The sequence below is a fragment of the Alnus glutinosa genome, chromosome 1 (genome assembly GCF_958979055.1).
Source record: "Alnus glutinosa chromosome 1, dhAlnGlut1.1, whole genome shotgun sequence".
In the NCBI taxonomy this organism is placed as follows: domain Eukaryota; kingdom Viridiplantae; phylum Streptophyta; class Magnoliopsida; order Fagales; family Betulaceae; genus Alnus; species Alnus glutinosa.
The window spans coordinates 30,693,163-30,714,870 of record NC_084886.1 but is presented as its reverse complement, the minus strand read 5'-3'; the positions used below and the strand labels follow the sequence as shown (position 1 = coordinate 30,714,870).

The following is a 21,708-nucleotide window of genomic DNA, read 5'->3' as shown; positions in this document are numbered from 1 at the left end:
TAGTTCTTCAAAGAACCAAAGAGAATAAAACCTCACAAGTTTTATGAATCATCAATGTCTCCTCGATTACATGGTAGATACACCTATTTATACAAGAAAATTACTTGCGGAGAAAGTAGTTCTAATCCTAATAAGTAAACAAATCAATTCCTAGCAAGGAAAGAAAATAAAGTCCAAATCAATTCCTAGCAAGGAAAGAAAATAAATAAAGATCTTAGGTAGGTAAAGAAAATAAGTCTTGCAATCCGATCCTTCTAAATTAACGAACAATCTCAGCAGTTCTTAGCCTTGACCGGATCCTTCTAGAACTTGAATCAAGGTGACAATTCTTTGTTGCCCACGTGGATCATGCTCAATGGGCCTCCCCGAATTTGCTTGAGCCCATAACTCTTGGATGAGTCTGTTGAGCACATCCTTGAACTTCTTTGCTCGTGCTCTCGTAACCGGTCCAATTGGTACTTGAACGAGATCCTTCAAAGCGGTGCCTTGATCTCCATCATTCCCCTCCTCTTGAAAAGGATTTGCCCTCAAATCATCACCTACATCAAAAGGACTCAAATCAGTAACATTAAAAGTGGTACTGACATTGTACTCACCAGGTAAATCTAGCTTGTAAGCGTTGTCATTGATACGCTCGAGGACTTGAAAAGGGCCATCTCCTCTTGGGAGCAATTTGGAACGTCTTTTCACCGGGAATCTTTCTTTTCTCATATGCAGCCAAACCCAATCTCCGGGTTCAAAAACCAGGTTGCGACGTCCCTTGTTGGCTTGTGTGGCGTATTGTTCCGTTCTTCGCTCAATGTTAAGTCTTGCTTTCTCTTGTTCTTCTCCCCACCGAAATCCAACGTTCTTCTTGATCACTTCGGTAAGCGGTGCGGCTAAGCTACTGAAGTCCTCCACGAACCGCCAGTAGAAACTAGTAAGTCCATGAAAACTACGAACATTACCTACACTTGTGGGGCTCGGCCAATCTTGGATTGCACGTACCTTTTCCTCATCAACCTGTATACCTTGTGCACTAACAACAAATCCCAAAAATACAAGCTTATCGGTGTAAAAAGTGCACTTCTTTAAATTAGCAAACAACTTTTCTTTCCTTTGCACGTCTAAAACGGATTTCAAATGTACTACATGATCGTCTAAGTTCTTGCTATAAATGAGTATATCATCAAAATAGACAACAACAAATCTGCCTATAAATGCACGCAAAACATGGTTCATAAGTCTTATAAAGGTGCTCGGAGCATTAGTCAAACCAAAAGGCATAACTAACCATTTATTCAAACCATATTTTGTTTTAAAGGCAGTTTTCCATTCATCTCCTTCTTTTATCCTAATTTGATGATAACCACTTTTTAAATCAATCTTAGAAAATATGCAAGAACCATGCAGCTCATCTAACATATCATCTAAGCGTGGGATAGGATGACGATACAAAACCCTTATGTTGTTGATGGCTCGGCAATCAACGCACATTCTCCACGTCCCATCCTTCTTAGGTACAAGTAAGACCGGAACCGCACATGGGCTCATGCTCTCCCTCACGTGCCCTTTCTCCAACAATTCACTTACTTGCCGTTGAAGCTCCTTTGTCTCCTCGGGATTGCTCCTATAAGCTGGTCGGTTTGGGATGGTTGCACCGGGAACTAAATCAATTTTATGTTCAATCCCTCGGATTGGAGGTAACCCATGTGGTGTTTCCTCGGGGAAGACATCCTCGTACTCCTGCAAAAGAGAAACAATAGAACTAGGCAAAGCAAGGTCAAGTTCGTTATTGTTTAAAAGTGCCTCTTTGTACAAAAGTACAATCATCGGCTGTTTTAAAAACATTGCCCGCTTGATCTCACTCACTTTTGCATAAAAATTCTTTTGTTTTCTCTCTGATTTTCTCTCAAGGGCCGAACTTTGATTTTCTTTCTCTCTCTCATTTTTCTCGGCCTCTCTCTGTTTTTCACTCTTTTTCTTTTGCTCACTCTCTTTCTTTTGATCACTCTCCTTTTGTAATCTCACTTGATCCTCGTATACTTGCTGCGGTGTCAATGATACAAGAGTGATTGATCGTTGATTATGTACAAAAGAGTACTTGTTCGTAAAGCCATCATGCTTCACTTGCCTATCGAACTGCCATGGACGCCCTAGCAATAAGTGTCCTGCCTGCATCGGTACTACATCACACAACACTTCATCTTCGTATTTACCGATTCGAAATGCAACTAACACTTGCTTGTTCACCCTTATCTCACCACTATCATTTAGCCATTGCAACTTGTACGGTCTAGGGTGCTTTATCATGGGCAATCCCAATTTCTCCACCATAATTGTGCTTGCAACATTAGTACAACTACCACCATCAATAATCACACTACATACCTTGTCTTTAACGTAGCACCTTGTGTGAAAGATGTTCTCCCGCTGTACTTCATCAACTCCTTTTGCTTGCAAGCTCAATGCTCTTCTCGCCACCAATGTCAATGCGTCAGGGGCTAAATACTCCTCATCGGAAACATCCTCCAATGGCGGCATGTTGTCGGTGTCGGAATCTTCATTATCGGTCACAATTTCTCCATTGGCTTGCAACACCATGGCTTGCTTGTTTGGACATTGACTTGCTATGTGGCCCCTGCCTTGACATCTAAAACACTTAATATCACGATTCCTAGAGGTAGAGGCTTCGGTTTTACCTTGAGGAACGTGGCTGGTGGTCATGGACTTGGGCTCGGGTTTGGGCGTTTGTGACTTGTCCAGCGGCTTGGCTTGACTCAATCCAAGAGGTAGAACTAGAGTTATGGCCTGCACGTGTCCCACTCCCTCTCTTGAGTTGTTGTTCCACTTTGATAGCCATATGCACCATATCTTCCAATTCCACATAATGCTGCATCTCTACCTTATCATGGATCCCCCGGTTTAAGCCAAGTAAAAATCTAGCCATTGTAGCCTCCCGATCTTCCTCTACATTAGCGCGGATCATAGCAATCTCCATCTCCTTGTAGTAATCCTCTATGCTTCGACTCCTTTGTCTAAGACCTTGTAGCCTTTTGTACAACTCTTGGTAGTAGTAACTTGGAACGAACCGTTTTCTCATCACTACTTTCATCTCCTCCCATGTGTCTATTGGGCGTTCTCTATTCCGCCTCCTATTTATCACAAGCTGATCCCACCAAGTAATAGCATATTCAGAAAATTCAATCACAGCTAATTTTACCTTCTTTGTCTCGAAGTAGTTGTGACAATCAAACACGAACTCCATCTTCTTCTCCCATTCAAGATATGCCTTAGGATCAGATCTACCTTGAAAGGACGGAATCTTCATCTTAATACCACCCAAGTTGTTATCTTCACGATTCCTAGCTTCTCTAAATCTTCCTCCAGGTCTCCTATTGTTAACAATGGAACTCCGATCTTCTTCTTCATCAAAACCAGACCCATAACGCTCTTCATCCTCCTCCCTCGGTGGAACTCTTTCCCTTCTACGAAAATTACGACCGTTTTGTGGTTGCTTCTCACGTCTATTCTCCATCTGATCTATCCGTTCGTAAACCTGCTCCATCTCCATCTTCATCACTCGCCTCATCTCACTCATCATGGCCTCCATAAACATTTTCGGATCGGCCAATTTTGTATCACCTTCGACAATGCTCTTACCACTATCGTGAAACATGATTGCTGCAAAACAAAGGTTAGAAAGAAAAAAAGATCCTCACGAATCACTCCCTTACGTGTTTACACTCAAGAAGGTGGATCACTCTCCACTCGTGTTTCACTCAAAATAATATGGCTTTTACCCTCTGATGTTTTCACCACTCTTGCCTTTTTTCCACTCGATAATTCTCTCTTAGTTCTTTTGAAACTAAACAAACAACTCAAAATTTCCAGCAACAATTCACCCAGAACTACTCAAGGAATCAAAATTTCCATATTCCTTTTGAACACAAGGAATATGGAAATTTTCAGATTAGAAATAGAAGGAATATGACAGTTTGGAATTTTGGAAGCACAGAATAATGAAATTTTTTTTATTTTTTATTTTTATTTTTTTTATTTATTTATTTTTTTTTTCTAGTCACAAGCAGCAATAATAATTGTAATTGCCAAAAACGATTGATCAGATTTCAACAAGCACATGAAACTATACAAAGGACAATTGAAAGCGACATGTAATTCAAAGATGGAAGTTGCAGATATGAAAAGAAAATCCAAATCTTGAAATTATTGATCTGAAAATTAAAGCAAAGATTCGCGTAATCAATTAAGAATGGAATTCAAATCTGAAAATTTCAAATCTGAAAAATTAAAGCAAAGATTCGCGAAAATCACAAATCTGAATTTTGACACGATTTTTTTTTTTTTTTTTTTTTTTGATGATTAGCAACTGGCTTTTAAGAATAATGAAATAAAATTTCAAAATAGTGATGTGAAGGGATATGCAAACCTGAACTAGAAAGTGAGCTCTGATACCAAATGATGTGAACCCCGTCAAGAATAACGAGACCCAACAACGAAAGGGAACCTAAGACCGTTCTAAGGACAGATTCGAATGGAAAAACCTCGACCCGTTGTTTATGAGAAAACAAGAACCTCGGTATAAGGAAGACGCCACAAACGGTGGTGGAAACTCCGTTTGATAAGTCGAGATGAACGCCACGGGAAATCCCGATAAGTTCGAGTAGTTCTTCAAAGAACCAAAGAGAATAAAACCTCACAAGTTTTATGAATCATCAATGTCTCCTCGATTACATGGTAGGTACACCTATTTATACAAGAAAATTACTTGCGGAGAAAGTAGTTCTAATCCTAATAAGTAAACAAATCAATTCCTAGCAAGGAAAGAAAATAAATAAAGATCTTAGGTAGGTAAAGAAAATAAGTCTTGCAATCCGATCCTTCTAAATTAACGAACAATCTCAGCAGTTCTTAGCCTTGACCGGATCCTTCTAGAACTTGAATCAAGGTGACAATTCTTTGTTGCCCACGTGGATCATGCTCAATGGGCCTCCTCGAATTTGCTTGAGCCCATAACTCTTGGATGAGTCCGTTGAGCACATCCTTGAACTTCTTTGCTCGTGCTCTCGTAACCGGTCCAATTGGTACTTGAACGAGATCCTTCAAAGCGGTGCCTTGATCTCCATCACTAAGCAAGGATGTAAAACTAACTAGATATATTAACAAAACAGTAGGCTAGGTCACGAAAACAACGTAAGAACCACTTAAGAATCGAGTTAAGGATGTACCTCTCTTGAAAATTAAAGACTAAAAGAGCTCTTTCTCTATCTTTCTCCAAAACACACTCTCACCCTCTCTTAAGAATTTACTGACAAAATGGGCAGAAATAAGAAAAAAAGGGCGATGGTGAGGTGTATTTATAGGAGAAGAAATCGAAGTGGGATAATAATCAACTGATTTGGCTTTTGGTGAATTGTCAAGTGAATCGAGAACGTTCGTATAAAATTAGGTTAGGCGATCGTTCGTGGTATGGTCTGACACACACACTGAAAGTGTGGGATGTACTTTCCAACACACAATACAACACGTCAACGATCGTTCGTGGTGAGGACCATGAATGTTCCTAGTGGAAATCGCGAATGTTCCTAGTGGGAACCGCGAACTTTCGTGGTTCGGTCAACACAAAAATTCAAAAGATCTCAAATTCCTAATTAGGACCATTAACCCTTGATAAGAATCTGGGGCACTACAAATAGTGAATTAAAGTGACAGCATAAGAAGTCATTGGGAGTAATTGAATAATAAACTAAAATGCAATTACAATTATTTAGTGGAATTAATTGTAATTAATAGTAACATAGTACAAGTTATAAGGTAATATGTGTCCTAGGTCTATTGAAACTAGTTTTATTTTCCCTGTAGGTCTCTCCCCAAGCTAATTATTACCCCCTCATATTGGGTTTGACCTAATTACACAAGCAGTCTAACCATATTGGTTGTGGATGTGGAGTGTAGAGCTTTTCCAAGTCCTACTTCCACTAGGTTACATGTGCTATAAATAGGGAGGTTTGTGTAGGCATTAGATGAACAGTCTTGAGAGTCCACACTATTGGTTTCTTAATGAGATATTGGGTAGAAGGTTTAGAATTTTCAAAACTCTAACTCTACACGTTTTTGTGAGAATGAGAGAAGAAATCAAACCAGCTTCCAAGTCGTGGTAGTCTACTTGCACCTTTGTTAGTATCTCTTGCAATTTTTTTTTATTTTTTTTTGTATGATTCCATACCATGTTCTTTTTATGTTTTTTACTGGGATTATTTTGTAGTGTTTTTTTATACATGTAATTCCAACAATTGATATCAGAGCGGTGCTTCTTTTTTGGATGTTGTATTGAACTAGGTTCTAAATGTTGGGCCTTCATTGTGATGGGCATGTGTGAGCCTCTTTGCTTTATTAGTTGCCTTTGAACTGTTTCATTATTCGTTGATGTCGGTTCTTTGCTAAGTGATGGGGCATCTTTGGGCTTCTTGGTGCCAAGCCTAAGCATGATGCTCCATTTTCCTTTTTAACCTTGAATGGTAATTATGGCCTAATGGTAGTCCTAGCTTAATTTCCTAAACCAGCCTCTCAATATAGCTAGCTACAAAATGGTAATTTCAAACGCACCCTAAGATATGTGGGGGGTTAACGCTAGCACATTCCTTGACTTAACCAACGGCCCAATAAAATCTAATACGAGGTACATGACTATGGTGCGTGCCTTGGCATGACCAATTGCTTGATGAGATGTATTATGAGATGAATGACCATTCCCAACTCATAAGGGTCGACAAGATCTCAGTGAAATATGATAGGGGATTAATGACTGCACTTGACTTGTGTAGGGGCATCGATCCCCCAATGATGTGGGATGCAATTATGGTCGTTGGATTACCCACCGTAATAACTCGTGGGTTAAGATATAGGCCTCCTTATGAGATGCATCGACTGAACTATATGTGTCCAACGACATGGTTCAGGAGGAATGATTAGTTCAACACCAACTGTACTTGTTGGCCTCGTGGTAGTTTCTCCCACTTTCTTTCTTTTTGTGATCTTGGGCCACTGTACTAAGAGAGTGGCATTACTTACTTTGGGCTCTGGCCCGCCTTCTGGTTCGTGTGGGCCCATGTCTCTTGGCCCAAAAGGTAACCCTCAACACACCTATTTCTATTAACTCTTTGATGAAAAAAACTAACCGAAATTTCAAATTTAGAATTTACCTAAACTCAGGTCTTAAAAACAGGGTCTTAAAGCCAAAACGACAAAAAGTAAAGGGGGTTGGTGACCTCATTTCCCTGAAAAAAATTCAACTATTCCTACAAAAATATAGGTAAAAAAAAAAATTAATTGTATTCCATGGCATAATGGAAAGAAAATTTTTTAAAAAAATAAAAATAAAAATAAGACATACATAAATCACAATTTTTTTCATATGTTCTTCCCCAAAATTCAACATTTTTTACAAAATAATGCAAAAATTAAAATATTGCAGGATATCACATTAATCATTTGTACATCACAATTTTTTATTTTTTATTTTTCAGAAAAAAAAATGCGGGCAATTGTAGTTTTTCTATAGTTTGTTTGTTTATACACGTAATTCATAATTAAACTCAGAACAATGGTAAGATACAAAAGAAAATCATTGAAGTCTTAGATGCCATCATTCTCCCTAACAATGAGAAATCATTATTACGTGAAGAAATTTACAATTGTATTGTCTTGATTTCCAAATGATAGAATTTCTTTAGCTCTATCATTTGTCTTAAGCCTGTAGTTACTCTTTTATTACTTATAATTACTATTTGACATAACGCACTAGAGGAGTCACTTTTCTTTTTTCAGCTTCCCTCCAAAATCATGTTACTACTTACTACCACCTTGATGCTTAATTGCTTACAAGTAGTCGTATGTACATAGCACCATTGCTTTTGTTTTTCTAAGGGTGAACGCACAAGATAGGTATACTTAATAAATATATCATAATAATCTAATTGTTTTCATCCCAAAATCTTTTTTCTTTTGGATAAGTAATCAATATACTGAAAAGCTCATTATAACATTGTAAGTTTTCCCAATATCTCTATGCAACAGATTCGAATGTTCTTTCCATGGCTGAATAATATTTTTCAAGGTGTAGATACAAAATCGTAAAACCAAAACCATTCTATACTCCAATATTTTAAAAAACAATATATATACAATTAAACAAAAAAATAAAGGGTTTGGAGGCCATATCATGTTCCTAGCCTTTTAACACCGCATTCTGAGCAGAACTTAGAAGTGTCTCTCAAGTACGGGGCCCCACATTCGTCACAAAACTTTGCTGGGCTGGATGGCTGAAAAAATAATAGCAATCTTAAAAATTGGTAAAGACATAGGTAGAAAGAACAAGATTTTTATTTTATTTTTTTAAAAAAAATAAAAAATTGATTTCCATTGCATTTGAATGAACAAATTCTGATCACTCTTAATGGAGCCTCATTACAAAACAAAAAAGCAGCACATCAAGCAAAGTGAATTCTTTAGAGAGAAGAAGTCGTCAATAAAGACTCAAGGACAATGGGCTATATTTAGAGAAATGCATATAGTTTAGACACAAGTATGCATAAAGGTTCTACTCAAACGTCCCATATTAGCACAAGTTACTAGCCATTTAAAATATAAAAGAAAACACAAATAAATAGAGTTGACCATTTCATGAAAAGATCTCTTATGCTCACCAATAGAGTTGACCATTTCATGAACATACCCAGTAGAAATGTGTTATAAAGCAGCAACATTAGCGATTTACTCAACCTTATATATCTTATCTTCAAGAGCAACATGCAATTAGTCAAGCAAATAAATGTAAAACCCAAAGTTTACCAAATTCAACTAGCTGCTCTCAGTATTAATATTAGCTAAAGCAAGTCAAGGCAATAGCCCTCACCAGTACATGCAAGCGCCCTCCAGCATGGACACCCGTGAGAGGTTGTAGGCAAGCCATCTGTTGTGATATGGTTGGTTGATGAGCATGAGAAATTGCAGGTAAGTGAGAAGGTGGAGCACATTGATGATTGTGAGCATAGTGGGATGCGTGGTGCATGGGTTGATGATGATTCTGGTGAATTGAGTGAAACTGGGGTTGATGAGAAAGTGATTGCATAGGATGCTTGCAAACAGTCTGCTGCTGATTTTGTGGCTGCAGACAGTTGGAAGAAATTGTTTTTAAAAAAATAATAATTTCAAGACATAAGCATACACCTCAAATACAAACATAATAACATGATACCACAATTAATCTAAAATATAAAACAAAGAATTATTTTAGTTGATTTCTGATTGTTGCCGGTACATATAAATATAATTGAGGTTTGGTCCGAAGTGTGAAGTGAATGAAAATGAGGTCAACCCCACACCTGAGCACTTCCCATCATAAAAGCTTTCATGTCATCCAGCAAATGGATGCAGAATAAACCCAAATTACTCTAACCAGCCTTAACCACTTCAGAATTTCGTCTCTTTCAGCTATACAGTGCATGGAAAGATCTCTGGAGTTAATCCTTGGTTCAACTTGTAGTTTGAGGACATGGTAATTGAAAAGAAGTGAGAACCTAAACTTATTAGATTTTCCCAGCTCAGGAACTGCTCTCAGCTCAGATTTATGTCAGTCTTCACTCCTACCACAGCATTGGCTGGCCAAGAAAAAGTTTGGCATCAACACAACTACAGTGTTACTGTTATGCTGAGACCATAATTCTAGGGGATTATAACTCCAGATTCAGGTCCTGATACCCTCATGCCCACGAGCCAAGCTCTATGGATGTTGATGCTAAGCAACTATGAATTTTTGCATTAACATAATTCCAATGTTTGCTTACAGGATCTAATGCATATCATGTGAACAGAAAAATCTAAACATTTAAAGTACCTGAAATTCCATTTTTAGTTGGGTTGTACAATGATTGCGATGTCTTATGAGTAGGATAGTTATTTGAAATTAATCCAGTACAGTTGTTCATGGCAACGATGATTTGTCGCACTGTTTCTAGACCAGTGTGCAGATAAAACTCAAGCAATGAAACAAAATAAAAGGCAAAAAACAATAAAAAAATAGGGGGGATGTAGCAGAGAAAAATGTGGTAGTGTACAAACTTTCAAACCAAAGACAGGTTGCTACGTTCATGTTCCTAATCAGTAATAGCATAATTTAGTCCCCATGCATTATGAATATAAAGTAGATATTACTTGACATTAGCGAGTGAGGACCATTCTTGCATAATGAAGCTGAACAAAAATGTCTCGCAAGGAAAAATTACTAAAGTAAAACAAGGGGGATCTTTGGTGTTAAATTCTTCTACAATGTCATGGGTTGTCATAATCGTTTATGTTTTTTCCTTGGAAAAGTGTTTGGGGTTCCGTTGAGGGTGGGTTTTTTTTATTGGTGTTTCTTGTGTAATAGGAATGAGAAGTCTGTGGACCAGCTTCTACTTCATTGTGAGGTTAATTGTGCCATTTGGAATGTTTTCTTCGGCCGATTTGGGTTTTCATGGATCACGCCTAGATGAGTAGTCGATTTGTATACTTGATGTGTACCTGAAGGCTTACGTTTTTAATGATATTTCGATTACTTATCAAAAAAGAAAAACAAGAACTAAAAAAAAAAAAAAAAAAAAAATTATCACGGAGAGCGAAGAGGACTCTCCTTAATGATTTTTTTTTTTTTTGGGGGGGGGGGGGGGGTGGGGTTTGCAACAGGGCATTGGAATCCTAAGGAATCAGTTATCAGTTTGGTAGCCAATTCGCTTCACATTTCAATCTAAAGTTCCATAACAAATAGATCCAAACATCATTCTTATTATCGATGAATACAACCCCCCCTACCCCCCAACCCCCCTTCCCCAACTTGCCTATATAGTCCCCTTCTAATATTGGAATTGCCCCTGGAATTGCCCCTGATTATGAATTAACCTCCACAAATCATCATTTCAAAAATGGTCCAAGAAAGGCAGTCTGGGAGAGATGGTGTCCCCTAGGCATCATTGTAGAGAATTGGTGGCCTCCTTCAGTCCATGCTGAGTGACCAGTCCACGTTTTAGACCCTTTTTTCCCATCAAACCATCTGCTCAGATACGTCACTCTCTTTTTCCTTCTCCTTATATCTGACATCCACATAGCCACCTAAACACCTCATCCATAAAGCATGTGATCTCCAGCATCATGTCCTCTCTCTCTCTCTCTCTCTCTCTCTCTCTACCCTCCACCCACGAAAATCCACCACTCTCCCAACAGGGACAAAACCAGGGGGCTGGGGGACCATAGGCCCCCAGTTTTGAAATTTTCCATCAATATATATGTATATATATATATATACATGAAATCTAGGCTTAACATCTGTTCATACTTTGGCCCCCATGAGAAATCGTGTTTTGTCCCTGCTCCCCTAGTTAGATTTCTCCTCCACCAACCTTGTCGACATAAGGCCGCGATTGATTCTCAAAAACCCCCATATACTCACAAAAATCTGGCCAAATTCTCTCTCTCCAGCCCTACTTCCATTTCTCGTGATTTACAAAATTTCCTAGTTTGCAGAGCTCAAATGGAAAGCTAAAAGGAAGCTCAACAATGACTTTGTATCAAGTCCTAAACCATTACCATTGGGTACAAGATTCTAGCTTTAGTAGTAATATATGCCATGGATATTCATAAATATATATATATGCCATGGATGTTCCAAAGATCAAATGTCTTTGAACACCATTCTTTTTTTTTTTTTTTTATGACGAGAAACCCCTCCAAGACAGGGCCACTTCGTGTACCCACCCCTGTCAGGTAAACCTCGGACCCATGTAAAGCATCCCCTCAACACGGATCGGGTAATAATCTAGCTTCGCCGGTGAGCTGGCCCCAAAGAATTGTTTGCACCCAAGGGAATTTGAACCTTAGACCTCATGAGACTACCACAAAAACCAAGTGAAACCCCAAATCATAGACAATAAGCTTTGAATTTAACTGACCCTAGTGGACCCCACCTTCTCCTAGGCCAACATCAACTGAATTGCAAACAATGTCAAAGGCGTAAAATTCTTGAAATAAATCTTTTCTCTCTCTCGGTAAAAAAAAAACTGAAAAAATTCAGCTCATAAAATGAAATTCTAAAGAGTTCAACTACCATTACAATATTAAATTAATAAACAATGGTAAATGTAATCTAACAAAATGTCTTAGGATATGCCAGGAAAGATTGAGACGTGGGATTGGCAAAGGAATATCGGCTCCAACGCAGCAACCCTCCAACATGAACATGATATCAAACATGGGGTTTACCCAAAGGGGCTGACTTTCACTCTTTTTTTTTAATAAGTAATCGAAGTGTCATTAAAAGCGTAAGGCACACCCAGGTACACAGGAACAAGAGAAAACACCTAGTTAACAGAAGGAGAAAAAAGAAAAAGGAAATCATGATAACTAAGCACTAGATGAGAGCGTTGACTTTCACTTCTAGAAAGAACTCTTCCGATTCTGATTATTGAGGGTCAACCTCAAGCCAGGCTCTAATAGCTCTATAGTTTGACCCCTTTGCAATTGTTTCTTTACCCATTTGAAAATATCTTTGTGTCGTGTGAACATTACTAGTTGCGAAGAGATGGATTGAAGGAACTAAAAAACTAAACGTTAAAACTGGGAAAATAGCCAATATGCCATCATTTTGGTTATTTACAGTCTCAGCATTGACAAATCCTGACGAAAGGGCCACAATGATAGCAATTCAAAATTTCAGGGTGTACATAGCAAGTTTTGGAACTTGAACCAAGTTAGCAGCAGCCAAAGTTTGAGGGAGTAAAATGTATTTTAGCATTTTTTTATTATTAAAAGTTAGGTAATGCTTGATAATGAGCATTGACCCACTCCCACCTAGATGTGGCTATTTATTAAACACAAACCACAGACTCAGGCATTAGAAAACTCAATTGCACAAAATTGAGCAAGAAAGCAACTCTTACTTCACTTACAGAGTGGAAATCTTGAGCAGTAGCCAATGGACAAGAATTGTCCGTAACAGGAAACGTCTGAAAAATAAGCACATCAGAAATAAAAAAAAGTTACCTCCACCCTCAATTTACTCAGTAAGGCATAGCAATCAAGATGTGTAACATGCCACTGAAGTTGAATGGCCCTATATTTTCTATACGAACTTTGTGAATGGATCTATTGTCACTATGGAGACAAGAAAATGTTGGAATATAAAATGTTGAAGAAAATAAAAAATAGTATGGTCATTACCATCAGTCGGTGGTCTTATTCTAGAAGGTGAACTGTTTTTTTTCTTTTTTTTTAAAAAATATAAGCACCTTTAAGTTTAAATGTTATCTAAGAAACAATTCAGTCTTATAATTTCAAATAGACATCTAGGATGACCCCTTTGTTGGATAAATACAGGAATATCACACTTACAGGCAAACAAGGGATGTTGGAGACTAAGTTTGATGCAACACGCCTATACTTGTGTCTTGGAGAGTAGAACTTATAGTCTCGAGCAGAGACAGCTACTTCATTTCGACCAGTCAATCGTTTAAACCTGCATTCATGAGCAAACAATTTAGAAATATATAGGCACACCTCAAATAGTGAGGTGGAAATGTACTCCTTCTCAACATAAGAAACAAGAATATAACTTAGAAATATATAAGCACACCTCAAATAGTGAGGTGGAAAAGTACTCCTTCTCAACATAAGAAACAAGCATATAACTTACCACTCGGCATCATCAATTGGCATGCTATTTGGTTTTTCAACAATATCCAAACCATTGACTACCACGAACCGAACTCGCTTTTCTTCTTGTATCACTAATTCTGGAAATCTTGTCCTAGTTTCCAGAGAAGTTGCCAATTCTCTCCTTCTGAAAGTATATGGTCCTGCTGACAAAAGCATTAAGATACAGACACTAAATTTCTATGGAGAGGCTAGATGTCATAACCCAAAAAAAAACCATCAAAGTTCACTTACTTACCTTACCATCAAACACTATTAGCAATAAAATAGAAGCCCAAATGCTATATGTTAAAAAGATTCAAAGTTCAAGTACATACAAGTAGATGAATTCAAATTGTTTATCTCAAAAAGGCGCATAAAGAGGGAAAATGTAATACCTCTCTTAGGAAATTTCTTAGCCAGCCTTCTATACAAACCACCAGCTGCCTCAAGGGCTACAGCAATGGTCTTCTCACGAATACCATTCAAGGAAGCAAGCCTATTATTTACGTCATTAACTAAAGTTTCATACAAATTTGCCACATACATCAAGGGTAAAGCGAACCTTGGGTCGCCTTCATACTGGACCTCTCTCGTCTTCCTTTTATTCAGTTTATCTTGTCCAGACTGAGCAGTATAGTCAGCCTCGGAATCAGCCACTTCAATCACATGATCATGAATAAAATGATCCACAATAATTTGTAGAAATCTTGCCCTTGCTGATTCAATAGGCGAAACATCTAGTTCAAAGTTCAACAATTCAAATCAGTAATCCCATAAAAGGCACAATTAGTCTGCAGAAATTCAATTTGAAAACCAAATAAGAGTTCCATTTGTAGATCAATTTTACCCTCAATTGTCAAGATATCATAGGAACCCCTTGCAGGTCTATTGTTCTCAAGGCTAGAGCGATCTTCTTCAACTCCTACACTGTGAAGCGGTAAAGAAGTCCTATAGGAATCGTGCATGAGGTCCTGAAAGAAATATCACATAGATTTCATTAATTTGCATGCAGGTTGTCAACGATATCCTCAGCTTGGATTCAAATGAAGATCAAGCTAGAGATAAAGATAAAGATGTACAACATAGATAATGATAGGGCTATCATATTTTCAAATGTAACTCATTCAGATCAAGTTAATCTCCTCTGTATAGTTTATCCTTTGTAAATAACTTATCTTATAAATACAAAGGAACTTTGATATGGTAAGGTACTACATTACAAAGCCAACATATTATCTACTTCTATTTGGTATCAAAGTCCAACTGACTAATGTCAATTTTTTTCTCAAATCCTCTTCCAATGGCTGACACCCAAACCCCATCCTCCACCTCATCAACCAATGCTTCCGCCTCAAATCCTCCAGTCACAACCACTGCCTCAGCTGCCACTTCCCTCCACAATTCCGTAATACACAAGTTCACAAGAGATAATTATACCTTGTGGAAGACTACGGTTGTCCGTATCCTAAAGGGTCACTCTCTCTATGGCTTTGTGGATGGCACAATATCAAGTTAACCTCAAACCATTACCACGCAACCCAAGGGTGCAGCCACTGTCACTCCAAATCCAGCCTCTTGGCATGGAACATGCAGGATAGACTGATCCTTGGCGCAATCACCTCGTCCATGACAAAATCCATTTTGTTGCATGTTGTCAAGTGTGCAACATCCAGAGATGTGTGGCTCACCCTTGAATGCTTGTTCACGTCTCATTCTTGAGCACGAATAACGCAAGTTCATTATAAGCTTGACACTATAAAAAAGAGCAACACCTCCATTGTGGATTATTTCCAAAAGGTACCCTTGAATGACTTTGAAGTAGTCTCTTTTCTTCTTGCAGGACTCAAAACAGATTATGACTCCTTCGTGACCTCAGTCACTACCTGTGTGGAGCCCATGACACTTGACGAAATCTATGGCCATCTTTTGGCACATGAGCAGCGGATTACCCATCAGCTTTCCTCTTTGGATGTCTCTCTTGCAGGTGCTAACTTTGCTGCTAAAGGGAAACCCATTCGAGGAGGACGACACTGCACTTCAAGTTATGGACGTGATAATTTCCATTCCACTCCAACTCCCAGCCCAACAATCACAGCAGTGGGCGTGGAAGAGGTTTCTCCTCCTCCACATCTCGTCCAATTTGGCAGGTGTTCAACAAAACTGGACATGTAGCTCTCGATGGCTACCATCAGTTTGACAACCACTATCAATGGGATTCCTCCTCAAATATGCAAGCATTTATGGCTTCTCCTCAGTCCACTACCAATGCCGATTGGTACCCCGACTCCAGTGCATCTCATCACATCACGTCTAACTTAGCCAATCTCAATTTGAAGGCTGAAGAATATGGTGGCTCAAATCAGATTCGATTTCGTAATGGTACTGGGCTATTTATAAAACATGTTGGGAATGCCCAAATTTCTACCCCCTATTTTCATTTCAATCTCTATGATGTGTTACATGTTCCACAAATCAAGAAAAACTTGCTCCCAATATGTGCTATAGAACTCCTAATAACTTATGATTCACTATAGATATCTACATATGGATACATTAAGTTTACATTTCGGACATGCTATTTACATGGGATTCCTCTTTATTATTATTCAGCAGGTCCCCGAAGGGGCTTAGTTGATACATGATTTATGCTTTGTCTTTCGTTTGTTTCGATAAATATATCAATCAATTCCGATTCTTTATTTTTCTATTGATTCTTTTCCGATCAAGATGTATGAAAGAACTGTTACAAATAATGAAGAAACTAGTCCATCAATTTACAAAAGAAACCAATACTTACTTCGAATTTCACCCTTTTCATTTTCTTCTGAAGGATGAGGTTAACGGGGACAACACTCTTAAGCGGGCTGAGTAGTCACGGTCTCTACTCCATCTTCTGCTTCCAATAAACCGCATCAACTAGCCGCCATGGTGGCTGAAAGGATTTCGGTCTTTGGCTGGCACTCGAGACTGGGTCATCTGCCATTCAAAGTTCTGTTTCGTCTTCTCTCAAAATTTCAGCTTCCCTTCCTTAACAATAAGGACTCCACGTGCTCTGCTTGTTTAGGGTCAAAGAGTCATCAACTTAGTTTTAGTTCTATCCATACACATAGCACTCATCCTTTAGAGCTTTTGTACACGAACGTATGGTGTCCGTCACCCATATGTTCCTCATCTGGCTTTAGGTACTACGTGTCTTTTCTTGATGATTTTAGTAGATATTCATGGGTTTTTGTAAAAGTGATGTATCTATTATTTTTATTCAATTTTAGACTTAAGTAGAACGCTTTTTTTCTCGGAAAATAAAATCTGTACAATCAGATTGGGGTGGTGAATACCGCTCTCTTTCCAAAATTCTTTAGAAAAATGGTATCTCTCATCCTATTTCTTGCCCTCACACTCATCAACAAAAAAGTGCTATTGAGAGAAAGCACCACCATATAGTGGAAACGGGCCTTGCCTTGTTATTCCATGCTATCTTTCCACTTCAATTTTGGGATGATACATTTGTTACCACTTGCCACTTGATAAATCATATGCCCACTCCTGCACTTAAATAGAAATCTCCATATGATGTTCTCTTTAAGTCTCCTCCATATTACACATTTTTACGTGTCTTTAGTTGTGCTTGTTGGCCTAATCTCAGGCCTTACAACTCTAACAAGCTACAACCTCGCTCTTTTCAGTGTGTTTTCATGGGTTACAGTCTCCGCCATAAAGGTTATAAGTGTCTCCATGTTCCAACTGGGAGAGTTTATTTTTCACGTAATGTAGTGTTTCAAGAAAATATTTTCCATTTGCTACAAAAGCTGTTACAACTACATCTGCGCCTATTCCTTTACATTCTAGCGTTAGTGTGCTTCCTTCACTTATTCAACCCATGTTCTCTCCCTCAAGGCCCATTACTACCTTACGGCTCATTGAAGACTCTTCTTAAGCCGTGACTACTTCTCCTCAACAACAAGAGGATGTTCAACCCGTGGCCTAGATCCATCCAACCTCAAGTGCTCTGCACTTGCCCCAGTTATCTTCTCCCCAAGTATCTTCTTCAACCACAGATTATTTATCTTCTTCTTCACCTAACAACTCTTTTTCATCTCCTACTACTTGCTGTGAACGCACTCCACCCCCTGTTGTTCCCCCCTAAACACCCACTCAATGATTACTCATTCCAAAAATAATATCTCCAAACCAAAAACATTTCTTGATGGCACTACAAAAAATATCCTCTTCCTCATGCTTTGCTCACAACCACCGACTTGGACGATCTTGAGCCCACTTGTTATTCCTCAGCATTCAAGCATCTGAAATGACGTCAAGCGATGAATGCTGAGTTTGACGTGTTTCTCAAGAACAACACTTGGGCCCTGTTTCCCACCTCTGCCGTTAGGAACGTCATTGGATGCAAGTGGGTCTTCCGAATAAAGAGAAGAGCTGATGATTCTAATTGAACACTATAAGGCAAGGTTAGTAGCCAAGGGGTTTCATCAACATCCAGAAGTGGACATGGAGAAACTGACAGCCCAGTGGTAAAACCCACTACAGTACACACTATGCTCTCTATTGCAATTTCTGTTGTTGGCCTATCCGTCAAATTGACGTGAATAATGCTTTCTTACATGGTAATTTAGCTAAAGATGTGTTCATGTCCCAACCCCCTAGGTTCTCTCATCCATAATTTTCCAACCACATTTGCAAATTACAAAAAGCTCTCTACGGGCTCAAACAAGCCCCAAGAGCATGGTTCTTCAAATTGAGTAATTGTTACTTGAACTTGGCTTTCACGGTTCACACTCAAACATGTCCCTGTTTATTTTCAAATCTCCTGAATTCACCATGTTCATTTTGATTTATGTAGACGATATAACAATAAAATGCTCAAAGGCTTCTACTATTGATGATTTGTTAGTTCCCCTACGTTATGATTTCTCCATCAAAGACCTTGGGAAACTTAATTTTTTTTCCTGGGAATTGAGATAGTATGCACACTTGGTGTTCCTCTGCTGTCTCAACAAAGGTATATTCTGAGCATTCTTCGCTGCACTAATATGGTGGCCGCTAAGCCTGTGGCATCGCCAATGTCTACTGCAACCAGCTTATCTGCCTTTGAGGGTGCTTCCTTTAAAGACCCAACCTTGTATAGGAGCACTGTAGGTGCCCTCCAATACCTCTGCATTATACAACCTGACATATCTTTTACCTGTCAACAAATTGTCTCAATTTATGCAGAAACCTACAGTGCTTCATTGGCAATCTGTTAAGTGTCTCCTACGCTACCTAAAACAGACAATTCACTTTGGGCTACAGTTCCAAAGATCCAACTCTATGTTACTACAAGCATTCTCTTATGCAAATTGGCCAGGCAACCGTGATGACAGGAGATCCATTAGCAGTTACTGTATCTTCCTTGGTCAAAATCTTGTTTCTTGGAGCTGTCGCAAACAAGCAATTTTGTCCCGTTCCAGCACCGAGGCTGAGTACAAAGTCCTCGCTAATGCTGCAGCTGAAATAAAGTGGCTTAAATCTCTCCTCCATGAACTTGGGATCCCACTGAAAAACTCTACTGGTCTTTGGTGCGGCAACATTGGCACCACATATCTTTCCTCCAATCCTGTGTTTCGCGCTCGTACAAAACACATAGAAATTGATTTCCACTTTGTTCGTGATATGGTTACCACCAACACACTTGACATCCGGTTCTTGTCCAGCCGTGACCAGTTTGCTGATATTTTCACTAAGCAGATGTCTACTGCCCGACTTGCCTTACTTCATAGCAAGCTCAACGTCATGGCTTCACCATTGACCTTGAGGGGGCGTGTCAACGATATCCCCAGCTTGGACTCAAATGAAGATCAAGCTAGAGATAAAGATAAAGATTTACAACATAGATAATGATAAGGCTATCATATTTTCAAATGTAAGTCATTCAGAAAAAGTTAATCTCCTCAGAACAGTTATCCTTTGTAAACAACTTTTGTTGTAAATACAAAGCCTTACCTCTGATATGGTAAGGCAGTAAACGTTACAAAGCCAATATATTATCTACTTCTACTTATCAAAAAAAAACATATTATCTACTTCTATTCAGGTGATAAACAGCTTAGAGAAACAAATTCATATCAAGTCTCAGAACCTCAAAAAAAAAAAGAAAAAAAAAGATATATCTATATATAAGATAGTGTGACCGAAGAAGAAAGAGAAGCTCACAACGGCATTGGAATCGTCGTCGTTGTCCATGCTGTCGTCAGTGACGGCGTCGCGATCGACGTCACTGATGGCTTCGATGTCGGCGGGGCGAGCGTCGACGGTGTTGAGGTCATGCAAAGGGCTTCCGATGAAGGAATTCGTTGATCTAAGATTGTAGTGCTGCACCGGAACCCTAGTTCCCATTCTCTCTTTGAGATTATTTTAATGACAAATACGAAGATATAACCCCCAGCTTGCCCCTTGGATGTTTTGGATTTGAAGAGGAAGGAGGTTCAACGGCTATACAGACTGAGAGGGGGAGTGTTTGTTTGAGTAATCCAAGCCTGAGACCTGAAACCGTACCTGGGCTTTCCAAGCCTCCACACCAGCTCCCAACCCACCAGGCTCTCCAGACTCCACTGCTACTTACTCCTTATTAGTTAGTTACTTTTACTAACTACTGTGGGGGGTGTTAAATTACCATTTTACTTGGCCATCAAACCATAAGTCTATATCTGGAAAGTTTGCTAATTAATTCAAAATTACACTTCAACTACTAATGATCTTTATCTTTATATATAGAAAATAAAACTAAATCAATTTTTTTTTTTTTTTTTGTCTAAGAGCACTAGTAACAGTTACCCTATATTGGTTCCCTTCCCTATATTTAGGGAAAATTTCATGAAAAACATCAAAAAACCTCCCACAGCAGATGCCCTATATTTAGATGAGGGAGTTGGGAATGAATAGTGATTCCCTATGTATACATGTCTACTATTCATTCCCTATGTATTATTTTAATAAAAAATAAGTATAATTAATTGATATAGGGAAGAGAGAAAAAGTAGGAAAGAGAGAAAAAGAATAAAATAAGAGTAAAAAAATAATATTTAATTGATATAGGGAAAAGTAAGGGAATCTATTGTGGGGTATTTTTTTATAGGGAAGCAAAAAGTAGTTTTGATCCCTAAATATAGGAAAAATGGTTGGGAATCTGCTGCTAGTGCTCTAATTAAGTATTGTTATTTTCAGTGTTGCTCAACATACCAAACTAATGACGAAGTTTAGATTTATTCACACTTAATTCGCTTTAAGTTCAAGATTGATTTGTTAGTCAATGAACAAGATCAAATGAGCATTAAGGCCCCATCATATCAATAGTTAATTAAATTCCATCATATCATTCAAAAGTAATGATATGTTTTAAAAAAATTTATACAATTGGCATACAATTGGGATGAAATGAGAGTAAAAATTAGTCATTGATTTTTTTTTTCTTTATTACAAGCCCTTTTATTGATAAAAATTAAAGTAAAAGTTATCACATAGGTAAAGATGGTCAAGAGTTGTATCTAGGGATGGTAATATATATTATATCTCTTATACAAAAAAGCATTAATTCTTCAATCAGGTGATTTAGAACTCGTTTGGGTATGCAATTTTTTTGTATTGTATTATTCTATTTTTTACTATATTCAAAATTACGAATACCGAAAAAAAAAAATTGTTTTTTAAAATTATGTTTCAATGGTTTAGAGAATTCCAGACAAAATTATAAAAATTTGAGTAGAATTTGAGTTTAAAAATTCACCCAAACAAATTTTTCATAAATAATAATAAAAAAAAAACATGAGTTACCCAACATGCGCTTAGGTTCTATTGGTTTTTGGAAAATGAACTTTACTTGGAGGAGTAAATTGTTTTTCATTCCACTGGTTGCACGATAAATTCACTGAGGTTGGTCCATTTACTACGTGCATTATTATAACCACTCAACAGTCATATTAGTTGGTTATTGCCGTA

The 21,708-nt window shown here is 38.2% G+C and overlaps 1 protein-coding gene across 7 annotated transcripts; it reads right to left on the bottom strand.

Annotated features, from left to right (window-relative positions):
• Positions 1-8,062: 8,062 nt before the first annotated feature.
• LOC133878396 (uncharacterized protein At2g02148) lies at positions 8,063-20,330 on the bottom strand. 7 transcript variants are annotated; one of them, XM_062316981.1, is made up of 9 exons: positions 19,927-20,330; positions 14,570-14,693; positions 14,285-14,459; positions 14,118-14,218; positions 13,721-13,886; positions 13,420-13,543; positions 12,969-13,034; positions 8,915-9,166; positions 8,063-8,321 (listed from the first exon to the last, which is right to left on the bottom strand). In XM_062316981.1, exons 1-9 carry the CDS (start codon positions 20,107-20,109, stop codon positions 8,220-8,222), a joined length of 1,293 nt encoding a protein of 430 aa, XP_062172965.1. In that variant the 5' UTR covers positions 20,110-20,330; the 3' UTR covers positions 8,063-8,219. The 7 variants fall into 7 exon arrangements, with proteins under 7 accessions (XP_062172965.1, XP_062172973.1, XP_062172933.1 ...); XM_062316989.1 differs by having other exon boundaries at positions 13,721-13,883; XM_062316949.1 differs by having other exon boundaries at positions 14,118-14,459.
• Between the last annotated feature and the right edge of the window lie 1,378 nt (positions 20,331-21,708).